The following is a 16,801-nucleotide window of genomic DNA, read 5'->3' as shown; positions in this document are numbered from 1 at the left end:
TACTTTCTGAAACAAATTTGCACAAATCAGCTGCTGCAAAGCTCAAAGTTGTTTTCTGCAACACAGCAGCCTTTACCACATATTCTATACAGCCTCCCCTTCTTATATCATGTCCAAAGTCTCATTTCATTCCAGTACTCATACAAAAGCTGCAGTAAAAATAATTTACAACATAAAATTAAAGATGCGTGCATTATCAAAAAAAAGTAGCAAAAAAATTCCTTCTCTGACATAATTGATCTTGTACCAGGCCTGCTGTGATTCTAAAAATGTTGCTTTGCGTTTATCGAAAAAGCCAAACTACATATACAGAGTATAAGAAACAAACGTTTACAGTTTTCATCACAGTCACAAATAATTATAATAAGGATTACTGCACGATACTGTTAGCATCTATTTTTCTCTACGATTCACAACACTTCTACTTTTCTTCTAAGATCTATGGTGCTTCTTCCTTCCCTTTTGAAGGAAATGGCAGGAACACAGCTCAAGAAATGGAAGCATGTAAATCTAACACATTTAACTGATACAAGCAAACTAGAATTTAAAGTTTCCTAAGCCAGGAGTACTACAAAAAAGAAATCTACAATTACTGTACCTTGGGAACGCTTTCGCTTAAGACATGCAGCATCTGAATTCTCCTTATATCCTCTCCATTTGAACAAAGAAGGGAGGGAGAAGGGAGGGAAGTAGTAGAGAACTAAAAGTAAAAACACTGAGCTTCAAAGTAAAATTTTTAAAAGGGGTGTCATTTTTTTCATTAGTGTTACCATTTTTAGAAAAAAAAAAAGTTGGCACATTTTTTAAAAAGTATATACACTTAAAAAACAGGTTTTGTAGCAGAGGTGTCAGGTCACACTAGCCAAGTTCAATTTCGTCACTCTTCATAAACAGTTATGACATCACAACAAAGCTTAAAGGCATTAGTAAAAGACAGCTGGAACACAGTGTAATCAGACTCATACAAAAGCATAAACACTCTATTTGTAGAGGGTAGAACACAGTAATCCTTCTTAAGTATACACCAAACATTTGAAAAAAATCCCCAAACAACTCAATTTTAAGCACGGGTCTATTATTTCCACCCAAGAGTGTAAAAGGATCATTAAAAATTAGATAAGATAAAATACCCTACTGCTACCCTGTTCCATAAATCCTCAAGAAGCTGCCTTCCACGGTGAAATGCAACAGCATGCACGCTCTGCCTCTGAGCTTCCTTCCCCTTGATGGTAAGGCAAGTCCACAACTTCTACTAGACTTTCAGTTGTGCTATCTCACTCCTCGTGAGAATACTGAAATATTGAACAGCAGTCCAAAAGATTCTTTTTCAGGGACTTAGATGATGGTGCTGTGTGATTAGGGAAGAAATACGCTAAGCTAAGTGAAAGCTGCTGCTAAGGAGCAGGTAAAGTTAGGCGAGCAGGAAGAAGCTGCTCTTGGCACTTACGCAACAGGAGGCTTGGATCCGCTGTTGAATCGGTTATGATGGATATTTTTTGAATGTTGATCGAATTGGTGAATATCAATTAGGGTTGATATTTTTTTGAAGACTTTTATGCTTCTTCAGGGGTTCCTGAGCAAGGCTGAAAGTGAAGTACTACAAATCATAGAATCATAGAATAGTTTGGGTTGGAAGGGACCTTTAAAGGTCACCTAGTCCAAAACTCCTGCAACGAGCAGCGACATCTTCAACTAGATCTACGTCTTCTGTGTTACTGCTCTGTGGGCCCTCACTAATACGAATAGTCTTAATTTCAAAATGTTTTAGCCTCAAAACCCAGATATAGTCAAGAGAGTGTATTTAAATCCAATGAGAAATCAAGAGGCTGCAGCCTGGCTTCTGAATCCACACAGTCATTAAGCTGCGATCACCTGAAACCAGTTCGCTTGCTGCAGAGCGGGGAGAAATGCAACTGAACGACATCTTCCCTTACAAACACCAGGAGCAGTTAATATCTATGATCCGCTAACTGATGCCAGCACAAGAGGGTAATATTCCGTGCTTGTGTCAAGGACTTTGACTGCCACAGTTACGCTGGTCCAGGATCACACGCCTTCACACGCTCAGCTATACAGCTCTGTCAGCAGGTGCCTTAATACAGGTGCAAGTGAAGTATCTTACTGTTGCACATCAGTTTTCTAGAGGAGAGGAAAATTAGGCTCATAGCTACTGCACTTGGAACTTGATGGGATAATTTAGTCTACAACATAGTTTACTGGCTATGGCAACTCAAGAAGAATATGCACAGGAAACGCAAGTAAAGTATTAAGAAAAAAACCCCCTTTTTTAGGGTGAGGACGGTAAACCACTGGAACAGGCTGCCCAGAGAGGTTGTGAAGTCTCCATTGTTGGATATTCAAAACCCCACCAGAAACTTCCTGAGCAACCTGCTCTCACTGACTCCGCAGCTTTGAGCGGGGAGGTTGGACTAGGTCATCTCTTCTGATCTGCACAACTCTCTGATTCTATGAATATGACTTTCCCATCTAAAGGTTAACTTAGTCAGCTGCAACAAAAATTCAAATATAAATTTTTATGAACAAAAAAAAATATATTTGAAATCTAAGGCAAAACAAATCAACTATTCCAAACACAACTTTTGTAAGTTTAGTGGCATCTAACCACACACTGAAAATCCATAAGAAAAACCAATAAACTTACGCAGTTTCAAAATCAGTGCATTTCAAAAATTCCTTCTGATTCTGACTCACCAGATTTCTTCTACCTTTGATTAAAATCATCCATAACAGAATCACAGACTTGATCACAGAATAATTTCTGTGAATTATTTTTTATTTACTATTATTTTCTGAAGAAACTATTGGAATTCGTCTGCTCCAATCCCCCACACAGAGCAGGATGAACTTTTTAAGTTGGATCCAATTTCCAATTTCCAATTTCCAATTTCCAATTTCCAGGTTGCTCGGGCAATTTGCAGCTGAATTTTGAACAAGTCTTTGTGCAAATACAATGAACTATGTCTATTCCTATCTTACTATCACATATATTAAGCTTTTGGCTTAATTTCAGCTAATTAAATTAATACACCTAAAATCTGGAGCAACAGATGACAGGTACTCAACTGCATTTACGATAGTAACAGCTAACCAGGTATTCTTAAAGCAGAAGCAGCAAACCTTAAAGCTGTTAGAGGATATTATTTGTACCGGGGACCAGTTTATGATGTGCCCTTTGAACCACTGCTCAGTGGTCTCAAACAGAAGAATCAGAATTAGCCCTCAGGCTAGCCTAGAGCAGTGGGGCGTATCACCTCTACCCCCCCAGGAGCATGCTGAGCACTTGCAGGTCCTGCTCTGCTGTTTGGCATCACCATGTACCAGGCAGTTGTGGGTCCCAGGGGTTGAACCTCCAGCTGAGAGTCAGACTGTGTGACAAAAGGTGCTCGTCCATCCTTGACCGCCTCCCTGCACCTGAAGGAAGGAACTCACAGCAAGGGATATGTGGGCTCTAGTCACAGAGCAAGAGAGAAAAATCAACACTGGTTGATGGACCCTCCATCAAGAAGCTCTTGGTCTGAACATCGCTGCCTTTATTACGGTTAAATACCCTTAGCAAAATATCTAGTTTGAGAACCCTTATGAACCTGCTATGATCTGAGTTCATGGTCTTGTTTTATCTTACCATGGCCTTGATATTACTGCAATCTCTTGAGAACTGCTCCTTTGATAGACTACTTTAGACAGGTCCTGAACTCACTGTCTGCCTAAGTATGCACAAAAAGCAGTTTCTAAACCTTATGTTATTCTGTAAGTTTTAAGCTTATTGACTGCTAAGAAGGTATTATGACACCCTTTTTGTATTACCTTCATAATGGTTTCGGCTGAAATATTGCTTCACAGAACAAGTGTAACAACCTAGGGTTTTCTCAGAAATATTTATGGAATTAATTTACAGTAGTAATATATGTAATCACTGGCTATATGCAATACAAGAAAGGTCCGTATTTCTGCACAAAGGCACAGAGATACAACCGATTCTCAGTGTGGTCCAACAAATACACCAGACACTTCCACATTTTAAGGGTTGAAATTTGTATCAAATATTTAAAATTTTGAACCTAAGAATTTAGATCAAAACGTCACCTTACATCTTGTGTTGATATTAATTTATGTACGTTAAATTTGAAGAATGAATTTTCCTCAAGAAGGACAAGCAAAGCCAATATACAAAAAACCTAGTGTTATCTGGAGGAAAACTAACAAGCAGCCCTCCAGTACTTAAAGGGGGCTTATAAAAGATGGGGACAGACTTTTTAGCAGGGCCTGTAGCGATAGGACAAGGGGTGATGGTTTTAAACTAACAGAGGGGAGATTTAGACTAGGGCTAAGGAAGAAATTTTTCACCATGAGGGTGGTGAAACCCTGGCCCAGGCTGCCCAGAGAGGTGGTCGATGCCCCATCCCTGGAACCATCCCAGGTCAGGCTGGACGGGGCTCCGAGCAACCTGATTGAGTTGAAGATGTCCCTGCTCATGGCAGGGGGGTTGGACTAGATGGCCTTGGAAGGTCCCTTCCAACCCAAACCATTCTGTGATTCTATGATTCTATGAAGTACTGGACAAATGAATTTGAGGGCCCAAAAACCTCTCAATATTGTGTACCAACCAACAGAGCGGCAGCACAACAAATCAGACCTGGAAGCCCACATACGCTGTCACAGCAGCGCAATGTCTCATTTAGGGGTTTAAGGTGTCATCACTCGACTGTCTGTAGTAACGTCCTGAATGGCAAACGCCAAGCTCTCAACACAACTGTAAAATGACAACTCTCCTTTCGCTCAGAAAAATTATGTAAAATTACTTTATGTAATGACAAGCCAGAAGATGCTTTCCTGAATCTGCTGATATGCAGATTTGCCTTTGTGCAAATTTGTGATTTTCATTAACTCAAATCCAGGCTGCAGACATTCAGTTCCACAACCAAGCAGTCGAAATGCAGCCAAACCCCCAATTCCTCGTCCTAAGTGTGGTGTCCTCCTGTAGCTGTATCGATTACCCTGACTTAAAAGACAGAATAGCAACGTACTTTCCTGTATCTATCAACAATAAAATGAACTATTCAAACTGAAAAATGTACGTGGAATTTGGCCAGGATCAAAGCAGATGATGCGATGTGAAGCTGAGGGCAGCCAAGTGATGGAGGAGACGGGCGATGGCCCGTCTGGAGGGCAGAGCTCCCTGCAGAGTCGATGAAGAGAGAGGCTCACGCCCTCAGCATCGCTCCCTGACACGCACACATTCTGCCTGCTCTGCCGTGGTCTGGGGAGTCGGCTGTCACATGCCAAAACCTCCTGTGCATGTTGCACTTCAGAGATGGCCAGTCAGGGTAGCTGGCCTTTTACAAATGTTACAGATGCCAAGACGTTCAAAACCAAGCATCCCTCCAGAAATCTCAGAAATTTGACTAATTTTTACAAGCAGCAAATAGAGCTATGGTACCTGGGAACCATGTCTGTGAACCCCTATGGGACATAACCTTCTCGGAGACAAATCCAGGTCAACTGGATATGGTAAATCTAAAGGTCACATTAACCTGCTTGGACAGTCCTAAGAAATACAGTGCCTCATTTCGGTGTTCTGCCATAACAAATAATTTACCTGGAAAGTCATGCCATTGCTGAGACCAACGGCTCAGCAGACCACTGAAGAGGATGAGACACCAAGAGGAGTCATCGACATCAGGCACCATAAACACTGTTCATTTTGCAAGGCATGAAATTGAATACTTTGTAAGGATGAAACTCAAAATACCACTACAGTTTGCTCTGTAGATCAGAGGGATTTCCCACTGAAGCAGTGGTCTGCAAACTGCCCCATGGAAAACAGAACTTGAGAAATCATTCACCTCAACACCATCGTATGCTTTCTGTTACCTCCAGCATTTACAGCTTCATGTGCTCCCAAACAACGCTGGAAGGTAGCACAGGCATTAATTACTGATAGGGCACAGGTTCTGAGCATTCTGCACTTTCGTAGGAAGGTTTAGAGTTTAATGACTAGGCATTTATTCGTCAACATCTTATCATCAACAAAAGCCCTGGATGAAGCTTAGTTATTTCCTTGTTAACGTGCTGCAATCCAGGAGCAGAATTAGTACATCAAATCACTGGAGTGGAAAATCATTTGTTTAGGCGTAAGGGTACCCTCCTAACGTGTATCCCAAAACTAAAGATATGAGGAAAGCAATGGGCACCGCATGCTGAGCAGTTACCCTTTACAGGTAGCATACATAGTGCTCGCTGCCAGATTTTGCAGAGACGAGCTCATCCGAGCAGACGGGAAGCAGCACCGCTTGCCCTGTGCTTAAAGAGGGCGATTCCATTGCCACCAACGCACCGGGCAGGCTGCCCAACAGCTGAGGGTGCCGAACACCCAGTAAACTTGCTAGCAATTCTGTTTTCTTCACCAAAAGATTTCAGAGGTCAATAAAATAAATAGTGATTTTTAAAGCGCAAATAAATTGCCCACTGAGTCTCGGATACTCAGTTGCAGGGTATCGTATGTTGCTCCCAGTGCTGAATAAGAGAAAATTATCCAGAACAGGAGCAGCAAAGTGGAACCTGCTCCTAACTTTTCAGCCTACTGCCACCGTTTACGGCACAGCTGGGGTCGAACCACAAACCAACAGGTTTGTTGATGGAGTATCAACAAGACGCTTGCTGACAAGCTAGTTTTTCTTATTTATCATGCAAACTGGCTTGTTCATATCAAAAAGTAATTATGTCTAAGTAACTAAGCGACTGTTACAGCAGATTGTATTGATTTTGCTGAGGAATTAGAAGAGATTGCTAGTTTTTCATCATTTACAATGCTTTATCATAGCATTGCGAATAGTCACTTCGCTTCCCAAGAATATTTACAGACCTATTCTTTCACTAGTCTTAAATAACAGCTATCCATAAACCTTGATGGAACCAAAACATGTTTCATACAGGATGCAATCACAACAAACTGTAGCGTTTAAGAAATTTATAAACTGAATTCAGCGCTTCTCCAACTAATTATGTTTACTTCACCAGTGATAATACAAGCTGTAAAGCTTCTCCCTGTGCCACGTGCAGATGGCTATCAAGGATGCCAGCTGATCAGAGATGTATTGAGAGGCACGGTATAATGACAAAACCACTTTTCACGCTTACTGTTAGCTATAATTTTCCTGCAACTCTCCTATTACTACAAAAAAAAAGATAATTGAAACTTATTGGTGACTTGACATTTATTCCATTTTGAAGTGACTGCATGCACAGCTATTTTTTTTAATTTTAGTTTTAGAAAAGGCACTGATATCTGAATTTGGATTTTCTTTTTCTGATCTTTTATCTTTTCGTAACTGTCAGGCATTGCATCTTTCTCACCACTCTCCCCAATCTCTCCTACATTAAATCTGAAAGTTTCTGTTCCACAGACCAGACTTTTTCTAAAGAAACCCTGAACTCTCTTCCTTACTCGATAAGGAGAACCCAAGTACCATTGAAGCCGTCCTTCCTTCCTTCCTTCCCGCAGGAGTTAAGCTACCAAAGGCTGGAAGCACTCGGCAGCCGTAAGGATGTGCTCGCCGTGTAAAAGCACACTGCCCCACCGCAAACAGCACCGCGCTCACGGGCGGTGCAGCTGTACTAACCGAGCTTCGTACCGGCGCGCTGAAACAATCATCAGTACAAGCACACAGAAGTACAGGTAGAAGTGCCTTTCAAACGGGCGGTTGTACTGGCACAGTGCTGTGGCTCGGGGGTCACACCGTTTTATGCGCCTGCCTGACAGAGCTGTTAAAGCAGAAGACAGTACTGAAGGTTTGGCCAGGGGAAAAGATCTTTTAAAGTGGCACAAATAGAAACAAAAATATTCAGAGTCCTTGCTAGCCTTGAGGGGAGTTAGAAACTTAACTGCTCTCTCTACTGTTGGAAAATCTCCAAACAATATTCTGGTTTTCCTTGTAGTAGTTACAGTAGTGCCCTGAATACTGCCTGGCTTCCAATTTATCAACCTGTGTTGTCATGTAGTTTACAGAGAAGAACTCCTCCATGCTCATGGCCAAAACACAGCCACTCCTACATTCTGTAGCTGTTCTGTACAAAGCTGTAGTTTAAAGGGTTTAAAAATAAGTTGCTTTATAAAGAATAACACAATCAAACCCCTACTAAAATATAGTGAGGCCTCTGTACTTGCAGCTCTTCGTTTGTAGATTGTTCATCAAGTGACAAGCAATAAACAGAAGTGAAGTTTAAAATCAAAAATACTGAACTTTCACTGTGCTATACTTACCCTGATCAACAAATTCAACTGCGTACATCAAATAATAGATCAGTAATTTCAGAAGGCTATTCTTAAAAATGTTAAATGCATTTGTCTGAGATTGCCAAGAACAGTAACTGAATGTCCTCAGCCTTGTCATTAAAATATAAGGATTTCCATAACAGAATGAATGCTCAAGATTTACTACAGCTGAAAACTACTAGTAAAGTCACAGGCTGAACTAGAATGGGAAATGAAATGTGACCTGTAAAACTGATATTCCCTTTAGGGCAGAATTAGGAATGCTGGCCAGAGAGCTAATAGCCACTTTGCATTTCGACACTGACTCTTCTCGTCCCATCAAGAGATTTCAGTTTGAAGTGAGATTTCAAACACAATTAAGAGACATGAAACATGAAGCAAAATGGGAACAGGAAGTTTATCCATTAATATAATTTTTACAGTGTTCATCAACTATGCTACAGCAGGAAATCCTACAACATCAAGATGCACTGAAAAATGGGAGAACAGACTGATGCTTATAATAATGTTCCCCACTACATCGGATGGAAAACTATCACAGATCACATTCTTACTTAAGAAACACAGACCCCAACTGTCCAGAGAACATACTACAAAACCAGTTATCTAAACAATCTTACCCTCCTTCCAGAAAAATAGACTCTGTCTGTCCAGAGAACATAGTATAAAAACAGTGATCTAAACAATCTTACCCTCTTTCCCATCAACAGGTTTTGATACTTCCATATCAAAGCTCTCTTGCAGCTGCTGGCCTTTGAAGCGGTTGAGGTGCTCCTGTTCTATTAGGTTACTTTCCTCCTCTTCCAGAGGTTGCCATGTACCATCAATAAACCACTGTCCACGCATTACAGGGATCTTTTCTGTTTCTGGAAATCAAACAAGAGATTTTTTTTATTTTTTTTTAATGCAACAAATCACAAACTGACAGCAGATAAGAGGGAAAGGGAATTCTGTTTGGAGTTTTGATGAAAAAGTTACACCCCCTCTGCTGGGACCCCTAACAAGGTAACACAAATGCCTCGAGAAATACCACCACCTTTTCCCGTGGGACTGAAACGAGTAGTGAAAGTCGCGCTAATCTGCTAAAGGCCAAGTTTTTAGAGTGTGTGTGAGGATGTGAGATGGACAGAAAGATGCAGATTCTGCAAAATTTATTAAGGATAAACAACAGGACAACTTTAATGAGATATACTCCTCCCTATCCAGTTGCCTTGTATTTTCAAAAATTTAGGAATTTTATGAGACTCATCCTCCTCTCTAAAGTTGGACTGATAACAGCCATTTGCTTCAAAGATATCAAGAGGATGCAGAATGAGGAGGAGAGACAAAACCACTCACGCTTACCCTGACTGCACAGAGTCTTTTCCTTTGGGAATCGCATTTACAATAACCCAAATTACACATCACTTTGCATAAAGGGTAGTTTTAAAGAGGAAAGTTATTCTTCTATTGAAATGTCTTTCAGTGAGGGCTGTTTTCAGTGACTGCCATTCTAGTTTCAGTTTCAGTGCTCCAAATGAGGAAGCTGGGTGCCCAGCATTTGCTGTCCACGTGACAAAAGAGAAGTCTACGAGAAATGTATCCTGGCACTTATTCTTCGTCAAACTGCGCTTGATGCTCACATTAACTACTGGGCTGCAGGGAGCAAGACTCCTCCTCTTATACAGACCCCCGCAAGCAAGCTGAGACAATAATATCCCTTGTAGCTCAGCTCAGAATTTCTCCTCCTCCATCTGGAAAATCAAGGAGAAATACTGTGTGTGCCTGTGCTCCACAAGCCTGTAAGACCCCAACCTCCGGCCTCACGGGACCGGCACAGATACAGCTCTGCTGAGAGCCCACAGCCATCAGACCACTCACCTCCAGTGCACGCTAATGTGCACTGCTGTGTACTGCCCACATATAGAGACTCAGCCAAATGCAAACACTCGGTGTGTGCGTGCGCACTAACCACATGAGCTTAGCTCTCCAAAGCAGCCAAGAACTCAACCGCAAAAGCTTGAGTTCAATCAAAAAAGGAGATGCGGAAAAAATAGGCTTTACTACTCAAAGATCTGTTCCTAGACCTCTGGAGCCCTCGGCACAGGAGAGACACGGACCTGCTGGAGCGGGGCCAGAGGAGGCCCCAGCAACGCTCCGAGGGCTGGAACAGCTCTGCTGGGAGGACAGGCTGGGAGAGCTGGGGGGGCTCAGCCTGGAGCAGAGAAGGCTCCAGGGAGACCTTCCTGCAGCGGCCAGGACTTAAAGGGGGCTTAGAAGAAAGATGGGGACAGACTTTTTAGCAGGGCCTGTAGCGATAGGACAAGGGGTAACGGTTTTAAACTAAAAGAGGGCAGATTCAGACTAGATCTAAGGAAGAAGTTTTTCACAGTGAGGGTGGTGGAACCCTGGCCCAGGTTGCCCAGAGAGGTGGTAGATGCCCCATCCCTGGTCAGGTTGGACGGGGCTCTGAGCAACCTGCTCTAGTTGAAGATGTCCCTGCTCATGGCAGGGGGTTGGACTAGGTGGCCTCTAAAGGTCCCTTCCAACCCAAACCACTCTCTGATTCAGCAAGGAAAGGTGAAGAGCAGGAAAGCTTGAGGCAGGGGAGGAAGCAGATGCTGGAGGCAGATCATCTGGAGCAAGGAGCCCAGATGACCACTGAACTTCCCTCACTTAGGCACACGTGTTCCCCGTTACCCAAGCATTCCAGTGACTGGGAAACCTGCAGGCACCCCTATAAAACAGCCCCTCTGTGCACACGTGGCACAACAGAGTGAATTTCCCAGAACAGTGGCTCTGAGTGCCGCCAGCCTCAAATTCCCACATATCCCAGTTTGGCAGACATGGGGCATGCTGGTTCGTCCACCCCAAGTCCCGCACTACCCTGTTCAAACTCTCTGACCTTCCTGCATCATCACCTCTGCCTATCTATACACTACAGATGACTCCGGTCTCGCTGGCCTGACCGAAACGCAGGCAGAAGTCGTGCAAGACCCAGTTACGCCATTGAGCTTCTGTTCGCACTGCTAAAATAGCTACTCCAAACAGGAGTCAGCTGTTACACACGGCATTTCTAACGTTTCCTATGCTGGTGATCCATCAGATGAATAAAGAGGTTGGGGCGTTCAAAGGGCACGGTTATTTAACGAAAATTAATCCACACATATCAGAAGAACAAAAGACCCGAGTGCCTTTAAACTGCAGAAGTTAACAGTTACTACGAACAACATAGAAAATTCAATTGTCTATGAAAATTCAAACTGATTTTGGAGTCTACATCCCATCAATGAAGTGTGAAACATGAGTATTTGGTTTTCTTGAAATTAAAGTTAACCACAGGAATGTTAGTTGTCACCACATACAGTAGCTTCTCATCATGCACGTGTCTTAACCTTCGCTGTATTCCCCTGCATTTTACACCTGTCAGATAGCTGCATTTTTCGGTAGAGCTAATGCACACAGATCCAGTTAGGCTGCCCTTACAAACAAAGCCCTGTCTGTAGGCAAAAATGAAATGCACGTAATACAAGAGCGTAGATAAAGGATCCCATTGTTGCTGAAGCAATGACACGACTACGTCAGATGTTAATCCTCAGTGGGAAAATCTGTAAGCAAGACCTTAATTCTTGACTATGCATTCTGTTGAGGCTCCATTCATTGATTTAAAAAAAATAAAACTAATAATCATATAAATACTATTTTGTACTCCAAACCAAACGAATATGAGACACCTCTTTTTCAGTTTTGAAGGGTTTTAAGTTTTTCACATGGAAATGTCCACCTACAGAGTTCTAAAATTCTAAACATAAAGCATTAAAATAAACATTTTCAGGCTCTTTTTGCCTGTGATAAACTTTCCCATAGTGGTTCTTTACAAGAGTAGACTGTAGCACTCAACAGCAGCTCTCAAACGTAAGATGGGCAGTGCCTTTTCCAGACAGGCTCAGCCAGGAAAAATTGGCATGTTTAAAGTAAGAAAAATGTTATTGTAAAATCTTTACACCACAGTTAAATTTGGGAATAAACTAATATATTTGGCTCTGGAAAGGGCATTTATATGGAAATATAAATCACTTTCAGATCAAAAGACAGATTATTATGGAGCTTTGTTCTCAGACTAGGGCTTTACAACCCGAGCAAGGTAATTTTGTTTTCCAAAGTTCAGTTTTAGAGGGACTTTGTTTTGGTGCATTTGTTTGGTGCCACTTTGGTTTGTTGCATTGTTTGTTTTGGTGTTGTTTTTTTTTTCCTTTTCCCCTCCTTTAAACCATTGCACACTATGCGTGCAGCCACAGCACCCTGAACTACAAGCTTGTCTTATTTTGCATCGCCAGCTAGACGGCAGGTTTGATCTGCGCTACTGGGAAACCTCAAGAGAAAACCTCCTGGCAGAGGAAGTGAGTAAATGACATTTCCTTCCATCAGAGGCATGGTTTGGTTTTAAGAAAACTGAACGCTGTCTTTCAGAAATGAAACAACCAAATTTGTGATCACAGCCGACGCTTGGTAAAGTGGGAAAAACCAACTTCCCATTAACGTCTGTGTTAGTGGGAACAGCGATGGCTATAATATCATAAGGATGTAATGCTGGATTTTGGTCCAGGTCAAAGTCTAACTCCAATCCCGACGATGAAGATGACCTACTGATGCTAAAAGTCACCAGCTCCAAAAGGAAGGAGCATTTTGGCTACGAAAAAAAGAGAAGTATATAAATGTAGTTACACTGGATACTCTGGATTGGGTGGGGAAACGAGGTGACTGCAACACAAGAGGAGACTTTTCAGTATAATCTGTGGACTGTGGGACAGAGCAAAGGCATCCCTTCATAAACACAATTCTTCTGTTTAATCTTGGACAGGTGCTGTTATTCATCCAGAGAACTTGATGCAACCTAATCACCATTAAAACGTGAAGAACCAAAATTCCCATTTTAGCACCCAATTTCACTCACTCCTATCCACCTTCAATAAAATCATTCATGTCTTGGATATTTAGATGGTTTTAGAAAGCTTAAACTACATTCTTTACGTTATTTTTGTTTTAAGAGAGAATAAAATACACAGATATTTACATCATGTTGTAATTTAACTTTTTTTTTTGCCAATACAGAATTCCAAATCTATAATATGAAGTGTTATTTATCTTTGTCTCTACAATCTTGATCCCTAGGAAAGGATTTGCCTTGATTTCTTTCCTGCCTTAAGTCTTAGACCATATAATCTGCAGTTGGCAGTGCTTCAAACTGAAAGATACCAATATATTTGGCTGGTTATACAGTCGCATGGTTTATTTATACAAGAATTTCTAAATAAATTTGAATGGCAGGTATTACAAGCTGATGAAAGGCACTTTATTTTAATTAGTCATACATTTTAGAGGAAAATAGTTTGAGAGATATAAACTGCAACAAAGGCTTTATTTATTTTCACACAAAAAAAGGTCTTTTTTCCTGAAAACCCAGAGAGTAGAAGAATACAAGTGCTGTAATTAATGATGTGATGGGACCAAGAACATGGGCGATTTGTGTTATGAGAACCACCTAAATCCTCTGAATAACAAAAATTATGTTAAAATAAAAACTGTATGCAACATAGAGTACACACATGTGCAGTAAATTATATATATATAAACATATGTGTGTGTATATATATACACACACACACCAGCTACTCTTTTTTTGGTGAATGTCTTTAAACTGTGTGATCACATCCAATATAAACTGCATGAAAAAGCTAACTAATCCATCAGAACACGGTACGAAAAGTAATAATTGAGCAGAATTTGCCTCCATTTTTCTTCTTGTAGTACTACATGAACACTTGAATTTGTTTCCTGCCACCACATGAGTTGAAACTGCGTATACTTAAATTGAAATATTGTCCAGCTCAGATGTGGCTCATACAAGCCTCTTTCACCTTACTTGATTCAGAACCAGGAAAGAGTTGCAAAACCAAGATGATACAGAGATAATAACTAAAGGTTAACAAATAGGGCTTAAACAAAAAGCCCAAAAGAGGTCTGTTTCGGAAATACCCACACTGGCTAACATGCAATCTGGAAGATAAACAGACAATAAAATTATAAGAGCAAGATTCAGCAAACTTCTGTTTCATTGCTTCAAAGCCGAGGTCCTGTTGAGATGGCTTGATGGCAAAGTCAAGGCACTTCTGGCACTATTCCCTCATCAGCCTCAAGACAGCCATACCAATTTACCCACAAATGAGATCTCAAAGGTTAATATAATGTTCAAAGGCTCAGAAATTTAAATCAGAGGTGGAGTTTGCCTAAATTCACAGTCCCAATTTCCCAGCTCTCCAAACCCAAAGCCAAGAGGTTGGACAATAAACACAAGCTCATAAAACACAGTCAGCTCGAGATGCTTTTCAGTGTAGTAATTTCAGATTCCTGCTTTTCAGAGTAGTAATTTCTGTCCCTTAGACTTGACTTCCTTATTACTACAGTTGCAAACAAACTGCATTGCGTGAGGGGAACAACTGCACAAGCTGAAGGTAACTGTGAGGCTACCGTATGTGTCATCTCAAGCCCAAAGCTATTTAAATAATTAAGAGAAATGCCCATACATTTACCAAGGAGGGGAAAAAAAAAAGAATGGGTGAAATGGTCATCTTTTCCCTGCTTTCTTTTCTTTTTTTTTCCACAAAGGCTCACTAGAAGTGCTGCACATCGTGTGTCTTGGGGCACAGCACTCCCAGCAACTGTAATACACACAAGAACCTGAATGTTGCCATCAGTCACTGAAATAAATACAGTCCGGAGTAACATCTACAGTACTATTGGAGATTTTTAAAAATTTGCTATCTATTCCTACTGTATCAGGCCTAAAATTTTATTTTAGGTATATTAAGTACTGCACAGCCCACAGGACTTTTCACTAGTGGAAGCACTGTTAAGCACCGGACAGGTATGACTCCACCTCTGCGTCAGCGTTCCTCCTACCCAACCATTGCCTCTACAGCAATAATGATTTGCAGATTCTATTTTTGCCGATGCAAAAAATGCACAGAGTGCAGTTTGCGGGACAAGATCTGTTCTTCTTACTCAGTTCCCTCCCAGCTGGGTTTATAGAGTCTCGTGAAGGAAAAAAAGGAAAACTCATGAGGACAGGACACTTTATTATGAGAATAGATGGTTACAGACACTGACCATGAGATTGAAGATTCCTACGTTTTATTGTCAGTGACATGATCGTGTATGCCGGGTGAACAAACAGGTATTATAATAAAATAGTCTAAGATGAAGATTTCATTATTTCACGTGTATTAGGTAGTGTAACAGACTTTTTTACTTTTTTTTTTACTTTTTTTTTTTTACTTTTTTTTTTTTTTTAATAGCTTAATGTTCTACAGCTTTCTTAGCTACTCCCTAACAGATTATTTCAGAATAGAGCAGGCTACTGACATTTAAATGAACAGAGCCACTCATTTAATCGCAGCCTGGGTGACCTTCCTTTGTTTAACCACTAACACACGCAACCCGTTCTGCTCTTCCAAAAGTAACAACATAACCTGAAGAGGAGTTCAAGGGTGAAATCCTGGCCTCAGAAAACTTAACAGAGCTACATGAATTTACAGTCAGACTTCTATTTTTTTATTCAGTGTCTGAGATGAAAAGAGTCTTCATTCACTGAGCAGTAAAGGGTATTATTTTGCTGGTCCATCAAATAATTCTAAACTGCTTTATTGAAGCAATTTCAAAATTACAGGTGGAAGTTACTTTTGAGTTTCACAGAGACTAAGCCCATTACGAGCAATCTGGCCTAGATGGGATTTTCTTTCCAGACTCTGATCTACAGACCAGCTACACATGCGAGCCTCTGCGCTCGCTTCAGCGTTAGATACGCCAAGGGAGGAACACACGCTTTACTCCACTTGCCAGCGTGAAATCACCTCTGTTTTACCAAGACCCTGTGAAGTATTCAGGCAACAGCTTGCAACTGTTTTGCTCTAAACCATTTTTAATCGCTTTACACTGTGAACTGAGCAACCCAAGACAATAACGAAAGGCTGATCTTCGGGGCTGGTTCAAGTGTCAAACACAGAAGGAAGCCCTAAAAAGAGATGAAAGCCCTCAAAGTCATCTCTCAAGTGCTCTATATCACCCTAAAATGTAGGGTAGATCATGTTTTTCAAAAAGGATTTTTCTGGTTTAAGATAATATTTTAATTAACATCTCTGCAATTGCTCTTTACACAGACCTGAACCCGATGGTCCAAGTTAAAATCCTAAAGCTCACCTTACCAGCCACATCAATGATGAGCTCAAAGAACCTTGGGCTGCGGAAACAGGAGACGGGGCTGCGCTTTTAAGTTTAGAGCTTTATTTTTGTTGAATTCTTATCAATAAAAATAGTTTACCAAATTTCAATATTAGTACTCTGAAGTGAAGTACTTCCACCACCAGCGTTTGCTGCCGGAGTCAGCAAGCTGTAGGAGCTAGTCCCTTACCAGCTCTTTTCTCAGCCACAGAAACCTGCATTTTTTGAAATGGCGTTAGGTGAAAGCTAAAC

At 41.2% G+C, this 16,801-nt stretch overlaps 1 protein-coding gene across 1 annotated transcript in view; it reads right to left on the bottom strand.

The window, feature by feature from the left end:
• The window catches only part of LOC104619352 (phospholipase DDHD1-like), a gene marked incomplete at both ends in the record, with an annotated part of 39,808 nt that extends 30,649 nt beyond the window's left edge, over positions 1–9,159 (bottom strand). The window contains one exon of the mRNA XM_010285199.1: positions 8,986–9,159. Within this exon, the coding sequence (XP_010283501.1) occupies positions 8,986–9,159 (174 nt within the window). The remainder of the gene's footprint in view (positions 1–8,985) is intronic.
• Positions 9,160–16,801: the final 7,642 nt, after the last annotated feature.

The sequence above is a fragment of the Phaethon lepturus genome, unplaced genomic scaffold (assembly GCF_000687285.1).
Source record: "Phaethon lepturus isolate BGI_N335 unplaced genomic scaffold, ASM68728v1 scaffold49694, whole genome shotgun sequence".
NCBI lineage: Eukaryota > Metazoa > Chordata > Aves > Phaethontiformes > Phaethontidae > Phaethon > Phaethon lepturus.
Note: the sequence above shows the minus strand (reverse complement) of the source record. Positions and strands in the feature narration are given on the sequence as shown.